The sequence below is a fragment of the Phaseolus vulgaris genome, chromosome 2, assembly GCF_051622355.1.
Source record: "Phaseolus vulgaris cultivar YP4 chromosome 2, ASM5162235v1, whole genome shotgun sequence".
NCBI lineage: Eukaryota > Viridiplantae > Streptophyta > Magnoliopsida > Fabales > Fabaceae > Phaseolus > Phaseolus vulgaris.
This window is the reverse complement of record NC_143499.1, coordinates 15,831,429-15,846,574: the sequence shown is the minus strand read 5'-3', so window position 1 is coordinate 15,846,574 and position 15,146 is coordinate 15,831,429. Positions and strand designations below refer to the sequence as shown.

The following is a 15,146-nucleotide window of genomic DNA, read 5'->3' as shown; positions in this document are numbered from 1 at the left end:
GTCCTCTAGAGGATGAATAGATCAAAGAGTTGCATGGCGGAATCTTGCAGGGATATCATCCCAACCCAACTCACTTCCCAGTACAAGTCCCTACCAAAGAAAATGTAATACATGCAATTGCCGCATAAAACCATGCTATCAGCCATTTAGGATTTTTAGTCACTTGTCATTTCATTTCAAATTCGAGAGAAACAAAATCCTAGGGGTGGTAAGATCTGAGAGATTAATGAACCAAAATGGCAATAGAGTAACCTTCATAGTCCAGAAGATGCTGTTGAAAAAATGTATAAAAATCCCAATGATCTTGCTAACTTTTGACAGCAGAAAGGGATAGCTTTATTTTCAATGTAAACTAAGTAGACGGGGTCTATTCTACATATCTGCACGACTACAATTCTGTAGTTTTGTGAAAATTATTGAAGCATCAATTAATACTAATTCATGCCTTTAGTTCCAAATATGGCGCAAGAACAGGAGTTCAGAACAAGCAACTCACTTTCAAAATGTGAGACCTATTTCGAAATCATACAATCTAGAAAGAAGCTACCACAGTCATTGCAGGAGACCTTGACAGATGCCTTTGCAAAGATTCCAGTCTCTTCTTTTCCAGAAGTTCCTAGCGGAAAAGGTAAGCGATTAACCACATAAAAGAATTCATTCAGTCATTGTCATCTTATGCATTTAATTTGAGTCAAGGATCTGCATGGACAAAAACACTAACATGAAAAATGCCTTGGTAGTGATTGAAATTCTAGCAGATACGCCTGTAGGAGAAGCAGTTAAGATTCTATCTGAAAGCAACATTTTAGCAGCACCAGTTAAAGACCCAGACGCTGTTACTAGTTCAGATTGGAGAAGCAAGTACCTTGGCATCATAGATTACTCAGCCATCATTCTCTGGGTGCTGGAGAGCGCAGAACTTGCAGCAGCTGCTATATCAACAGGTACAGCAACAGCTGCTGGAGTTGGTGCAGGAACCGTGGGTGCTTTGGGAGCACTAGCATTGGGAATGACAGGTCCTGCTGCAATCGCTGGACTAACCGCCGCTGCAGCAGGTGCTGCACTGGTAGGTGGCATTGCTGCAGATAATGTGATGGCTAACGATGCACCTCAAGCTGCCGATGACCTGGGAGAAGATTTTTACAAAGTAATACTGGAAGAAGAACCCTTCAAGTCAACAACGGTAAGCATGAGAATGGCAGGGGTTCTGGAGTTAACTTTGGGTTCGTGGCTTTTATGTTCATGTTAGCTCTGTGTCTTGGTATGAGCACCTCTCTTCCTTCATTGAGAAGGAATCTTTTTTAAGGATATCTCATTAATAGTAAAGGCCAGTACGATCAGAGCTAGGCTGGGTTTAGCTAGTTATTTATATGTTTAGATTTTATTGTACTTGTAGGCTGTAGCCAATCATAGAAAATAAGATGGCTATGTTCCTACATAATTCATTTGGGATATTTTTTTTCGTAAATTAAGCCAAATACGGTCAGTTAAATTCTTCCCTTAACTCCATATTGAAAAGGAAAAAAACATTTATGTTGATTTATGGTTTCAGGTAAAATCAATACTTACATCATATCGATGGGCACCTTTTGTTCCAGTTGGAAAAGAGAGCGCTATGTTGACTGTCTTGTTGCTTCTCTCAAAGTATAGGCTGAGGAATGTACCTGTGATAGAACCAGGTAAACCTGACATGGTAAACTTCATTACTCAGTCTGCAGTTGTCAAAGGTCTTGAGAGATGCAAAGGCAGAGATTGGTTTGACTGCATTGCAGAAAAGTGTATATCTGATCTGGGACTTCCATTTATGTCTACAGCTGAGGCAAGTTGGTGTCTTAAATTTTCAGTTTCCCTTGCCTTGAAGGTTTAAAAACTTAATTTTTCTTCCTGTCCAGGTTATTAGCATCCAGAGCAATGAGTTGATTCTTGAAGCTTTCAAGAAAATGAGGGATAATAAAATCGGTGGTCTTCCTGTAGTAGAGGGGCCAAGGAAGAGCATTGTTGGAAACGTGAGCATACGAGACATCAGATACTTGCTGCTAAGGCCTGAGATGTTCACAAATTTTAGGTACAATAAAGTAAAAATTCTAAGCGTCTTTGACAATAGTTAGTGAGACATATATGTCATTCTGTAAAGAACTCAAAAATTAGATGAAAATGGATTTTACAGTTAACAAGAAAACTGAGGCAAATAAAACTGGTGGTGGGGAAACTAGAGATATTCTAGCATTTTCGGTAAAAAGAAAAGATAATAAAACAAATGAGAACAAATTACAAAAATAAAATAAAATTAATCCACCGTGTTGTCTATTTAATACACGAGTGTGAGTGTGAGTGTGAGTGTGAGTGTGAGTGTGAGTGTGAGTGTGAGTGTGAGTGTGAGTGTGAGTGTGAGTGTGAGTGTGAGTGTGAGTGTGAGTGTGAGTGTGAGTGTGAGTGTGAGTGTGAGGTGATATTTTAATTTCTTAAACTTACGAAAACAAAGAACACGGACATCTTAGGCTATCATTACACAGGCTTGTAAGAGAACTAATTATACTTAACTGAAATGCTCTCCTCGCTGCTACTTTTGAATCCCAGGAAGCTGACTGTGATGGATTTCATGAACAAAATTGTCTCTTCGTCCCTGCAAACTGGAAACGGTAGCCACCAGCCTATAACATGCAAGCCTGACGCGACAATGCAGAGTGTGATCCATACTCTTACTTCTCAGTCTATTCACAGGATTCATGTGGTAGATGGACAGAATGAAGTAGTTGGAGTCATTACACTGAGAGATGTTATCTCTTGTTTTGTCACCGAACCTCCTTACCATTTTGATGATTACTATGGATTTGCAGTAAAGGAGATGTTGAGTCAGTGATTTTTCTGGAAGTTTAAATATGGAGGAGATACTCCAAATGTAACAAACTCTTATATTATCTGAGAGAACATTTTATTTAAAGTTTTTCTATGTAAGTTTTATTTTGATGCAGCTTCTGTCATGCTAAGGCCACAGAGTTTGTCCAATCCCTTATCCGTGATCATCCCTCTTACCCTTTCTACTTCCTTCCATCTTCCCAGCCCGGCATATATATTAGACAAGACCACCAGAGGAGTTGGATTTTCTGGTTCTATATCTAGAAGCCTCATGGCCATTTCTTCCCCAAGATTTGAATCTAGGTATGACCTACAAGCACCAAGCAAAGAAGCTAAAACAGATGCAGGAGGCTCTGCTAATTCCTGCACCAGGCCTTTAGCTTCACCCAACTGACCAAACCGACCTAAAAGATCAACAATGCAACCAAAATGCTCGGGCTTTGGCTGCAAGCCATACTCTCTTATCATCATTCTAAAAACTGGTAACCCTCTATCAACCTGACCTGTGTGGCTGCAAGCAGATAAAACACAAAGAAATGTTGCACTGTTTGGTCGAACCCTTTCTTCCAGCATTTTATTAAAGATTTCAAACGCAGATTCATGGTCTCCATTTCTTCCATAACCCCCTATCATCGCATTCCAAAATGCAGGATCATCTGGTTTTGCATCAAACTGATTAAAAACTTCTCGTGCCCAAGAAGCATGCCCACATTTCATATACATGTCAACCAGAGCAGTAGCCAAAAAATCATCCCTATTGATATCTGTTCTTAAAGCAAAACCATGTATCTCTTTTCCATGCCGTAACATAGATGAATCTGCACACATTGACATAAGGCTAGTAACAATTTTCAAACACGGAGCCACTCCAACAGACTGCATTTCCCTAAAGTACTTAAAAGCTTCCCCACACACCCCTTGTTGCGCAAACCCACTAATCATGGAATTCCAAGTTGCTGAATCAGGCTTCAACCCTTCAGATTCCAGCCGTCGAAACATATCAACAGATCTCTCACTCTCTTTATTTAACATCATTCCAGCAATCATAGAGTTCCATGTGATCAAGTTCCTACTGTTCCCTTCCGCCCCCGTGAAAACGTCAAAAGCAGAATGCCAAAAACCACACTTTAAATACATATCGACAAGTGCAGTCACCACCATAACCCCATCATCCGCTTCAAGTTTCACAATAAGCCCATGAACCTGCCTCCCTAAACGAACACTTTGTAGACTACCACATGCAGAAAGAACAGACACCAACGTCACTGAATTGAGTTTGCACTCCAAACACACTTCTCTCATCATCTCCCTAAACACATCCAACACCAAATGAAAAACCCCATTCTTCAACAAACCCGAAATAAAAGCATTGTAACTCACTACACTCTTCACGGGCAATTCCTCGAACACCTTAGTCGCAGAAACTAACTCTTCACACCTGGAATACACAGTGACAAGCGAGGTGGCAACATAAACATCAAATTCAACTCCTAACTTCAACGCGCAGCAATGCATAAGCGCAACATGGTTAACACCTACGTGAGGAACACCGAGCATGCACGCAATGGTGACCGAGTTGGGCCTCAAGGGGCCCAACCCAATTCGCCGGAACACCCGGATAGCTTCTCCGCTACGCCCATTTAGGGAGAAACCCGAAAGCGCTGCGTTGAGAGAGGCAACGTTTGGTTGGGGCATTTCGTCGAACACCTTGAGTGCGTCGAGGAAATGGAGAGGGATAGCAGCATAGGCAGAGGTCAGGGCGGAGGTAGCATAAGGGTCGGAGTGGAAACCGGTTTTGAGGAGATGGGCGTGGAGGGTTTGGGTGTGGGAAGGGAAACGAAGTTTGGCGCATGCTTTGAAGAGAGTGGAGAAGGTGAAGGAATGAATTGTAGGGGAAGAAGAAGAATGGAGATGGGAGAAGAGGAAAAGTGCTTCTTTGTAGAAGCCATTAGCAACGAGTTTTGTGAGTGATATGTGATCTCTCCTCATCGAATGTTAATCTCTTGCTTTGCGTCTTCTACATGTTTGTTAATGTGACCCTCTCAGACTACTCAGCATTTTGCAACGCACACAAGTGAGAGTTTATGGAGGGAAACTCACCTCAATTTCTTTTATTTTATGCTATTATAGATAGTTTCATGGGATAAATTCTCTATCTACATCATTTACACTTTTATTTCCTCATCTAGCATATTTTTGTTTTTATTCTCCTTTCTAGCACCCTTTTATTATTTATTTCCCTATCTAGCACCATTTCAAAAATAAATAATAAATTAAAAAAAATGATAATTTTAATTTTGAATGCATTAAAAAATAAATATTTTTAATGTTTAAAATAGTTAGAAATATAATTAATGAATAAAGAAATGAGTTTTTACAAAATAAAAATAAAAAAGTAATAAATTTAAAATGTTTAGTTTAAAAATTATTTTTTTTAAGAATGAAAAAAATAAAAAATTAAACTTTATAACAACATAAAAGTTGAATCTATAAACATAAATTAATATTTATTTTTATTATTGATGATGTAATCATGTTAATTTCAAGTAAAAAATACATGACATAATTATAAAAAAATCAAGTTGAATAAGGACTGATATGGATATAAGAGAACAACATGATCGAACTAAAAAATGTTCATATTGTCAAACACCAGGACACACATAGACCTTGTCCCAACATTACTGGATTGTGCACTTCTAGTCATTAATTATGTTTCATTTCACACACACTTATTTAATGTACCATTGAAGAAAGTATTAAATGAATGATCATTTTTAATTTATTTTTATTTTTATGATCAACATATACTTATTTATTATCGTCATATATATCTTATATTTATCTTATTTGGATTTTTTTTATATCTTTTATCTTTATCTTATTTTTTTTTGCCTTTATTTTATATCTTTTATGTTTTTAGTTATTATTTTTTTTTTGTGTCATTCTTTATTTATTTTTGTTTTTTGTTTTTTGTTTTTATTTTATTGTTGTTGTTTTATTTTCTAAACTTATTTATTTTTTCATTCTTTTCTTCTCATTTTTAAGCATTAAGTATAACATTTGCATTCATTTTTTTTTAGAATTTTGCATTTAGGGTAGACACTTTAATATTATTTGTGTGTCCACTATTAATTAATATTAATTGACTTTGGTTTTTTTATAATTATGTTCTGTAATTTTTTACTTGAAATTAACATAATTACATCATCAATAATAATAAAAATAAATATTAATTTATATTTATAAATTCAACTTTTACTTATTGTAGAGTTTAATTTTTTATTTTCTTCATTCTTAAAAAAAATTTAACTAAACATTTTAAATTTTTTATTTTTTTATTTTTATTTTGTAAAATTCATTTCTTTATTCATTAATTATATTTCTAACTATTTTAAAAATTAAAAATATTTATTTTTAATAAAAGGGTGCTAGATAAGGAAATAAAAACAAAATGGTGCTAGATAGAAAAATAAAAACAAAAAAGTATAATTAGGGAAATAAAAGTGTAAATGGAAGAAATTTAGCCCTAGTTTCGTCTCTTAGATTACAAGAAATGTCTTCTTGCATTTAAAAAACTTCTGATAATTATGAAATCGTTGAAAAAGTGTACTGGAAGAACTTTTTTACGAAAAACACGTAACAAAATCAAATTTGTCAAATGATTATTGAGCACTTGTGATATATAGATTTTTAATTTTTTGCGTTTTTAATGTGGTGTATTCATTTACATAAAAAAATTAAAATTTATTCTGGTAAATTTATTTTGAAAATACCCCAAATAAATTTCCCCGCTTAAAAGTGATTCACTCACATCAAGAAAATGTAAAAATGATAGATTTGTAGTAAATTTTAGTTAAGAATAAAAACCCTATCAAAAAACCGTTTAATTAAATTTTTTAAGTTATCTCTTATATTTGGGTATTTTTAATTGAACATAGTACGAAATATTTTCGGTCTTTTGAGTGCTCAGAATATTTTTGGTTTAAGTATCATATTGTCTGATTTTTGTTATTAATGGGATGTCGTAACTATTATTTCTGCCATCTAGTCTTCAACTTATATATCAATTAGCTTATTTTCTCTCCAATTGGAGAAATAAGATACGATTTGATGGAGTTGGAGACAAAAACAAAAGTACCATTTACATCATCCGCCAGATCAAACGAGGGAGTAGACAAAAACAAACAAAATTTTCACACAAAAAAATTTAAACACTCAAATGGAGTAAAAAAATTTAACAGATACTCAATTAAAAGTACTTAAATTTATAAAATATTTAAATTTTTAAAAAATATTACTTAGAATTCCTTTATACCAAAACATAGTTCCAGAGAGACAAATGAGTAACAATAAAAAAAAGGACAAAATTGACATTTTCAAAAGAGGATGCATGAGGAAAATGAAGAGTGTAGTAAGTAATTAGTGTTCATTTGCATTGAGGTTATGTTGGGCTGAAGGATCTATTTTGTTGAAGGAACTTGGCAATTTCTCCCTGCACCATATCATCTAAGACATGCACCCAACATAAAATTTAAAACCCAACATTGTCCTTGCCTTCATGTTTGCTTACAGATGCAGAAATCTGGAAATGTTTGTTATATATTTCGGATTTAGATATTCGGAAGGTCATTTTTGTGCTATATTTAAGCTTTTGGATGGCCATATCCAGAAATGAGTTATGAGTTCCAAATTTTCATGTCCAAAATGGTGTGCTGTAAATGGTGTTAGATATCGGGATTCATAACTTATTTATGATTGTTTACGGATCTTGACATCCAAAAGGTCATTTATGTTGTTCATGTAAGCTTTTAGATGACCAAATTCATAAGTGACATATTAGTTATGGACTTGTATATCCAGAACTTTGTGATTTGACTTACGGATATGAATATCTGAAAGACAAAATCTTTTAAATTATTAAAGACAAAATGGACATTTCACGTCAATGTGTTGGGTGCAAATTTGAACTGATGTGGTGGAACTTTCTTCCAACACTCTTTTTTCCTTCTTCTTTATATGGAAAAAGTTTAAATTTTCCGTCAACTTAACAACATTCTAATATACAATTCAAAATTTATTAAATTTGATATTAATATAATTTAAATTATACAATTTAAAAATACATTCTATATTTCTTAACAAAAATGAATTCAATATACTTTCGATTCAAATGGTATAATTAAAAAATCTTCAAAATGTATAATTCCAAAATCTAACTAACAGTAATTTAGATTTTTGCAATATCTCATGAAAACATCTTTGGGTGGAGGAAGAAATAACTATGCTGAAGAAACATGTAACTAAGTACAACAAAATGGAGGCATTTTTAAGATTTGGAATATTACTATTAATCCATTAAATATTATAATAAAAGCATTACATATGAGATTGGACCAATAGCACAGCAACTTGTTCATCTTTTTTATAAATATGTCGCTTATAATACTATTGTTGTCATGTATTAGTCCATGCAGTGCCGAAAGCATTTTTGTTCTGCGCCAATGTAATTCACCAAAAAGTAGATTCCTACGACAGAGATAAGTATCAAAGATATATTCTTATATTCTCTATTGCGTGAAACAGGAAGAGAAGACAAATATATGGATTCTTGGATCTGCTTCTATCTTTCATTGCCGTCCACATACGAATCATACTCTATGATTTGATGCATTTGTATCTTCAACTCTGCAAAGGAATCTAACTGCAACTTTTTTTTGATCTCTTCAACTCAACAATTGATATATAAAAAAAAGTTTAATGTGGTCCTTGAAACATTTTACTTGAATTCGAAATCTCTTAAGTTGTTTGATACACTTTATGTAATTCTTATTTATGCACACAATGAATGAAAAGTGTCACATAATAAAAAAAACAGTGAAGTTGTTTTACTGTTATGTTTACCTCTTAATTGTAATGCTGGAGAGAATTGTTTTCAAGATACTAAGAGATATCGAACATGAATGTTTATTAGAAGTGTGATTCGACCAACTCCTTCACATCATGATGTCTAGTGGTCAGTAGTTACGCACGCATGCAGATTTCTATTTTCATACAAACAATGAGACATGGCGCGTACATATACGTATGTGAAAGCCTTCACTGGTGAGTTGAAAAAGTTGTCATTTGTACCACAATTTATACTAGAAAGAAAGCGACACATACACAAACAAATATTTAATTTTCATACATCATGTACTAATAAATAATATTATTAATGATGATGATGATAATAACGAGAAGAAGAATCTCTTTCTCTCACTGATAAGCATGGAAACACTTTCAAATGATTAAACCAAATACTCTGTTCACGTTCACCTCTTTTTTTAACCATTTCCATCTTTCCCTTTCTCCTCGGACTGCACCTTCATTCACAACTCACAGGTCTCCCTTTTAGGTTCTTCTTGCTCTTTTCTCTACCCCAGATTTGCTTAAAAAGTTGTTTTTGATCTTGTAGGAAGGTTTGTTTATGAAAGTGATTTTAGTTTTTACTAATCCTGCCTTGGAAATTTATTATGAGAGAAGTGGAAGAGTTTTGATCTGCTGAGGATTTGGGCTTGTGACTGTGAAAAACCAAGTTTATGGGTCTTAGAAGACCTTGAGTGTGTTGTTTTTTTGCCGTGTAGGCATGAATTTGCTTCCCCCACTTTGTGGCTTTGACTTTGTCAGTGTAAAGTTTCCAGCTTTTTAACTTGGTGATGCATACGAGGATAGTTTGTTTCCCAGTTACACATCTATAGGAATTGGATTTTCGTCATACATAATTCTTAAAGTTGTGAAACTTGATCATTGTCTATCATTACTGTATGGCTTGATTGTTGTGAATCCTTGTAAAAGAAAGTTTATCTCTCGTTGTGTGTGGGTTTTGATTCCTTTAAACTTTCATGTGTGGTGTAATAACTTGTAGATTTCTACTTTCTTCAATCAGTTGCTTGCTGCTCTGTCTCTCTCTTGTTTCTCATGTCGACTCCTGCAAAGAAGAGGCTCATGAGGGATTTTAAAAGAGTGCAACAAGATCCTCCAGCTGGCATCAGTGGGGCTCCCCATGACAATAATATTATGCTTTGGAATGCAGTTATATTTGGGTATGTTAAGACTCCTTAAGGGTTTGTTCCTTTTTGTGGTTTTGGATTGTGGTTTAATTATGATTTCCTTCTTGTTTCTCTAGACCAGACGACACCCCTTGGGATGGAGGTACAATAATATCTTCAACCTTAATTACTCACAAAATACTTCATATTGCTTTTGATGTTCTTGTGAAAATTTCTTTGCATGTCCTAGGATACTGTATTGTCCCCCCTCCCACCAAGCATGAGATTTGAATATTCTGTATATGATGCTGACATTTATTTGCCATTTGTTGGTCAGACCATAAGTTTGGACAAATTTATACTATAACTAATGTTGGATGAGAAAGATTGGTTAAGATTAAAAACTTCCCAAAATATAATTAATCCTGCTGCATATCTCACTAAAGTTTGATCAGTTGTGATTATTTAGTTTGTAATCAATCCCTCGAACATAGCATCTTTCTATTACCCATTGATATGATAGCACAACCTTGAGCCACAGTGGATAGTCAGAGACTTGTGTTTATCTGCATTTACAGATAATTGAGAATTTGAAAGTTGAACTGTGCATTCAGTTATCTATTATTAGTATGCAGCTGTAAACAATGTTTTATTATGCAAGTGCTAGAAACATTCTAGAATGTTAGGCTTTCATTATCCGGCATCCAATTTGGAAGCACCTGAAAAAGTGGCGTGCTTTTATTTCATTCATGCAAATGGTTGATGTTAAATGTTGGTATTGATTTTCTTAGACTTTTTAATGTGATTTTACTGTTTGATAGATTCTTCACATGAGGGTATTTTAGTTAAACCAGCTCACTGAGTCTTTTACCTGTTGTGATTTCGGTGTCTTTCAGGAACGTTTAAGTTAACACTTCAGTTCTCCGAGGAATATCCTAATAAGCCACCTATCGTGCGCTTTGTTTCTCAAATGTTTCATCCAAACAGTAAGTAGGAAACTATAACTTGTCTTCTTGTTTCTCTTTTTGAGCCAAGAAATATTAAAAACCCTGTAGTAACAATGGAATTGGAATGACAACCACTTGAACTATATGTATATTCATCATCTACTATCCAATTTCAAACAAAACTGAAAATCATAATTTAAATCTACCAATGGATGAAGAATAACCACTTGAAATGGTTATTATGGATAAGATATTGTCTTAAATTAGCTTACATAATTGTTCCAAGTGGTTCTGTTTGTTCTTCATAAATATTTTATCAAGAGGTTACCCTTTTTTTTTCTTTTCGATGGATCAATGGATATGTAAGGGAATAAATAGTATTTGCATTGCTATGTTAACTTCAGTAGTTTCCAGTTCTGATCAACCTTCCCCTTGTCAATTTTAGTTTATGCAGATGGAAGCATATGTTTGGACATTTTACAAAATCAATGGAGCCCAATTTATGATGTAGCTGCAATACTTACCTCAATTCAGGTCATAATGATTCTCTATATTACATACTTTCATCAATTAGTGTTGGATAGTAACAGTTGTTCAAGAGTGAATCTTTTGTAGATTCATGTGTAAGTGTCAAATTTGCCTGCGAACAATGCAATCATCTGTCAGATTAGGCCTTGCAGTTATGTATTCTTTCCATTTTATCTTTTTTTCTTCATGTAGTTAAGAATATAAGTGGAAAAGATTCAATTGCATCTAGCTGTATTGTAATCTCATTTTTTTTTCTTCTTAACTAGAAAACTTTTGCAGTTGGCTTGCTTCTAGAAAACAAAGATTGTCCTTTTTATAGATTTTCATTCTCTACTTTATGCAAGAGAATTATTGCATTTATTTAGTGCTATCACTGTTTTCTTTATGATAAGATAGAAAAACACTTGTTTGACTAATTAGTAAGCATTTTGAAGAATATATAAGTGTTGTGTGTGCTTTTTCTCTTTGTTGCAGTCATTGCTTTGTGATCCAAACCCAAATTCTCCAGCAAATTCAGAAGCTGCTCGGTTGTTTGGTGAAAACAAACGTGAATACAACAGAAGAATACGAGAGATTGTTGAGCAGAGTTGGACTGCTGATTAATTATCTTAGGGTTTCTATTGCTGTTGAAAGGTTGCAAAGGATCTGATTGAATAACCATAGAATTACTTAAAACAACAATTCTCTTTTGTAACTCTTGGTAATGTGCTTCTTCAAACTTATATGAATAGATGTTCCACCTATGATCTCTATGTTCTGCCTATGACTTTATGTGGTAGGATAACTTTGTTAAGACACTATGTTTGACCCATGATCTAAGCAAAAGCTTCACCGAAATGTTTAAGGGGACAAGGAATTATTTGTAGGAACCTAAGCAAAAGTTTCACTCGTAACTATATAAGAAAAATATATATTTTATTCATAACAATCACAACATTTACATTTTTATCACATTTTATAACCCTCATTTCTTTAAAATAAGGAATTAAAAATATGCTAAGATGAATAAGAATATTTTAAAGATATTTTCTCTTAGTAATTATGAAAAAATCTCTTCCTAAAATTGATAAATGAATAATGATTATCAAGGTTATTAGACTCGTGAGAGGTTTGTAAACTCGAGTTGTAAACCTGACTCATAGACTCGTACTTCATATAAAAATTCAATAAAAAAAATATTCATGATACCAATTTCACATTATTGAAATAAACAAGTTCGTACACCAACAAAATATTAGTTGTCAAATGTTACCAAGTTCTCATTCATTTAATCCTCTAAGAAAATCATCTCCAAGATCTTGATCACCATCTTCAAATTCTTCTTAGATGAAATTTGTTCATCAACATTATCATAAGAAACTATATTATCAAGATCAACTACATCATCTAGAATTAGATTATTTAAATTTGTTCCAGCTAAGTCAACATTTACACCATCATCTTCAATTTCAGTTTGCTTAACCCCAACACGGTAAGAATTATGGCTTAAACAAGAGGGGGGTGAACTGTTTTGTAAAAGATTTTCGCAAATACTTGGTTTAGAATGAATCTTTAACAAACAACTCGGATAGTCACTTAAGGAAGGCAATCAAACAATCCAAAAGAAATAGATATTAGAATCTTAACCGGTTCAAAATGGGTTTTAATCGGTTGTTTATAGCAGCTGAATTATCAAACAGTTTGAGAGTTTGAGAGAAAGAGAGATTTACACAATGGTTTTATACTGGTTCACTCAATCCTTGAGCTACATCCAGTTCTCAGACAATCCTCTGAGTTTCCACTAACAATCAACACAAATTACAACACACACCACAAAGAGGTGACTTTGAATCCCACAAAGCCTACTCATCCCCTTTGCAACTTAACACCTCAAGAAAGAACAACCTCTGTCTTTACAGGATTTCAACAACAAATAGTATGTAAACAAAGTACAATTACAAGACACTAAGCAAAGATAGAAAACACCTGGAATTATAGAACCATAGATCCTATGATTAGCTCTTGTCACCACAACAAAGCTTGAAAAACAATCTTCCTCTTTTTGAAAACTCTTTCAAAAACCAAATCTCTTTGTCAAATCTGAATCAATACTTGTTGTATTTTTTGTATGTAAATTGATTTGAATGAAAGATTTATAGCCTTTGAAAAGCAGTCGTTGTAGGCAGTTTTGAACAGCCAAATCAGTTAAAACAAGTTTTCAAAAATATGTTATGAAAACACACATTTAACCAGTTGAAACCACGATTTAACCGGTTGAATGAATCAAACAATTGCACAACTGATTCAAAAAGTAGTTTCAAAACATCCAACTAGCTAAGTGACAAACAACCGATTATTTCGACAAATCAACCAGTTGTTTTCTCTTTACTTGGAAAAACATTTAGTTTCTTAAAACAGTTTTGATCAAGCTTTGCATAGGCTTAAGGACTGATCTTAACAAAGATTCTAAACACCTAATCTAAACCCAAACCCAAAAAGCAGCACAGCTTTAGACTTCATGTGGATTTGACACATCAAAGCTCTCATGTTCAACAAACACCTTCTCCTTTTTCAGTTATCCATTCAAATGTCATCAAATGGGAGAACAACATTTTTCTAATTTGATTATTTTTCAACTTCAAGTTATACATGACATAAACCTTCTTTTTTTATGAACCTATAATTAAATATGAAATTTTAGTAGATATATAAATCAAATCAAGAAAATTAAAAACCTTAAATAACTTCATGAACTTGAATTACCATTTTAAATGAGTTTCAATTACGCTCACACCTTGATGAGCTACAAGTCAAACTCAAAACTCGAATAACAAACTTCTTTAATTTTGGAGTTTCATCCCCATGTTAGAATGTACGGTTAAAACAAGAAGGGTGAATTATTTTCGCAAGATTTTCGCAAAGACTGCAAGTAGATTGAAAAGCTCAGTTAAATCAATCAATTGATTTATTTGTTCAACTAGTTATTTAACAGATTAATAGTTTTGTGAAAAATATGAATCAGTTGTTTTTACGAATCAACTGATTCTTTAATGCAGAACATATAGAACAATATTTAAAACAATTTATCAGAGCAGGGAAGAGAGAGATTCACACAGAAAAATTTATATTGGTTCACTCTTAATTAAGAGCTACATTCAATCTTCAACACACCATTGAGAATTCACTAAGTAAAGAAAAACAGATTACACCAAAGACAAGAGTGTTGATCTTGAACCCCTCAAGAACACACAACACTTTTAACCAAAATACATAGTTCCCAGAAACACTATCTGAAACTGTTTTAAAACACAATACAAAATTGAAAGAAAGAATTAGAATACACCTGACTTTAAAAAGCTGAAGAACAATAGAACATAAAACTCATATTCTTATTTCACACAAAAGCAATGATCCAAGAATTTCATAATGATTAAACTCTTTGATCTTCTCTCTTGAAAATGTTTTAATAAACTCTCTTCTTTTTTAAATGATCAGAAAATGGTCTTTATAGACTTTAAAAAAAGGTTAAAACAGTTTTATCATTAAATGAAATATGTTAAAATCATTTAAAAATAGTTTGAAAATCATAACAAAATTTTGTTAAAAACACTTAATTGATTTTTAAGACAAATTGATTTTTTTTTTCATTTCCTATTAAAAACTGAACATAAAAAGCTAGTTCATTTATCGAAATAATTGATTATTTTTGTTTTACATAAAAGACAAAAAAGAAACAAATCATTTTTAAATCCTTTGAAAAACCTTAAGTGTAATTCAACTGATTGTCACGATAAATCAACTTGTT

The 15,146-nt window shown here is 33.1% G+C and overlaps 3 protein-coding genes across 14 annotated transcripts; 2 read left to right on the top strand and 1 right to left on the bottom strand.

Annotated features, from left to right (window-relative positions):
• Positions 1–402: 402 nt before the first annotated feature.
• Positions 403–4,984, bottom strand: LOC137810788 (Pentatricopeptide repeat (PPR) superfamily protein). Of its 8 annotated transcripts, none has more exons than XM_068612226.2 (5): positions 2,542–4,984; positions 1,570–2,043; positions 866–1,126; positions 722–764; positions 403–616 (listed from the first exon to the last, which is right to left on the bottom strand). In XM_068612226.2, the coding sequence occupies exon 1, from the start codon at positions 4,843–4,845 to the stop codon at positions 2,959–2,961; it is 1,887 nt and encodes a 628-aa protein (XP_068468327.1). In that variant the 5' UTR covers positions 4,846–4,984; the 3' UTR covers positions 403–616; positions 722–764; positions 866–1,126; positions 1,570–2,043; positions 2,542–2,958. The 8 variants fall into 8 exon arrangements, with proteins under 8 accessions (XP_068468327.1, XP_068468328.1, XP_068468325.1 ...); XM_068612227.2 differs by having other exon boundaries at positions 722–791; positions 2,542–4,959; XM_068612224.2 differs by having other exon boundaries at positions 866–2,043; positions 2,542–4,959.
• On the top strand, positions 460–2,941 carry LOC137810790 (Cystathionine beta-synthase (CBS) protein). The gene is made up of 5 exons (XM_068612228.1): positions 460–628; positions 741–1,183; positions 1,553–1,819; positions 1,893–2,065; positions 2,578–2,941. The coding sequence occupies exons 1-5, from the start codon at positions 460–462 to the stop codon at positions 2,858–2,860; spliced, it is 1,335 nt and encodes a 444-aa protein (XP_068468329.1). The 3' UTR covers positions 2,861–2,941.
• A 4,079-nt stretch (positions 4,985–9,063) lies between the features above and the next one.
• Positions 9,064–12,105, top strand: LOC137810787 (ubiquitin-conjugating enzyme E2 2). 5 transcript variants are annotated; one of them, XM_068612217.1, is made up of 6 exons: positions 9,064–9,240; positions 9,785–9,941; positions 10,025–10,050; positions 10,784–10,873; positions 11,280–11,368; positions 11,837–12,105. In XM_068612217.1, the coding sequence occupies exons 2-6, from the start codon at positions 9,817–9,819 to the stop codon at positions 11,963–11,965; spliced, it is 459 nt and encodes a 152-aa protein (XP_068468318.1). In that variant the 5' UTR covers positions 9,064–9,240; positions 9,785–9,816; the 3' UTR covers positions 11,966–12,105. The 5 variants fall into 5 exon arrangements, with proteins under 5 accessions (XP_068468318.1, XP_068468319.1, XP_068468320.1 ...); XM_068612218.2 differs by having other exon boundaries at positions 9,085–9,253; XM_068612219.1 differs by having other exon boundaries at positions 9,091–9,317.
• Positions 12,106–15,146: the final 3,041 nt, after the last annotated feature.

Excerpts from the sequence above, each read along its gene's own strand:
- LOC137810788 (XM_068612226.2), bottom strand. The coding sequence starts at position 4,845 with ATGAGGAGAGATCACATATCACTCACAAAACTCGTTGCTAATGGCTTC.
- LOC137810790 (XM_068612228.1), top strand. The coding sequence starts at position 460 with ATGGCGCAAGAACAGGAGTTCAGAACAAGCAACTCACTTTCAAAATGT. Across the intron at positions 1,184-1,552 it reads AACCCTTCAAGTCAACAACG|GTAAAATCAATACTTACATC; the intron begins GTAAGCATGAGA and ends TTATGGTTTCAG. Across the intron at positions 1,820-1,892 it reads CATTTATGTCTACAGCTGAG|GTTATTAGCATCCAGAGCAA; the intron begins GCAAGTTGGTGT and ends CTTCCTGTCCAG.
- LOC137810787 (XM_068612217.1), top strand. The coding sequence starts at position 9,817 with ATGTCGACTCCTGCAAAGAAGAGGCTCATGAGGGATTTTAAAAGAGTG. Across the intron at positions 10,051-10,783 it reads CGACACCCCTTGGGATGGAG|GAACGTTTAAGTTAACACTT; the intron begins GTACAATAATAT and ends GGTGTCTTTCAG. Across the intron at positions 10,874-11,279 it reads TCAAATGTTTCATCCAAACA|TTTATGCAGATGGAAGCATA; the intron begins GTAAGTAGGAAA and ends TGTCAATTTTAG.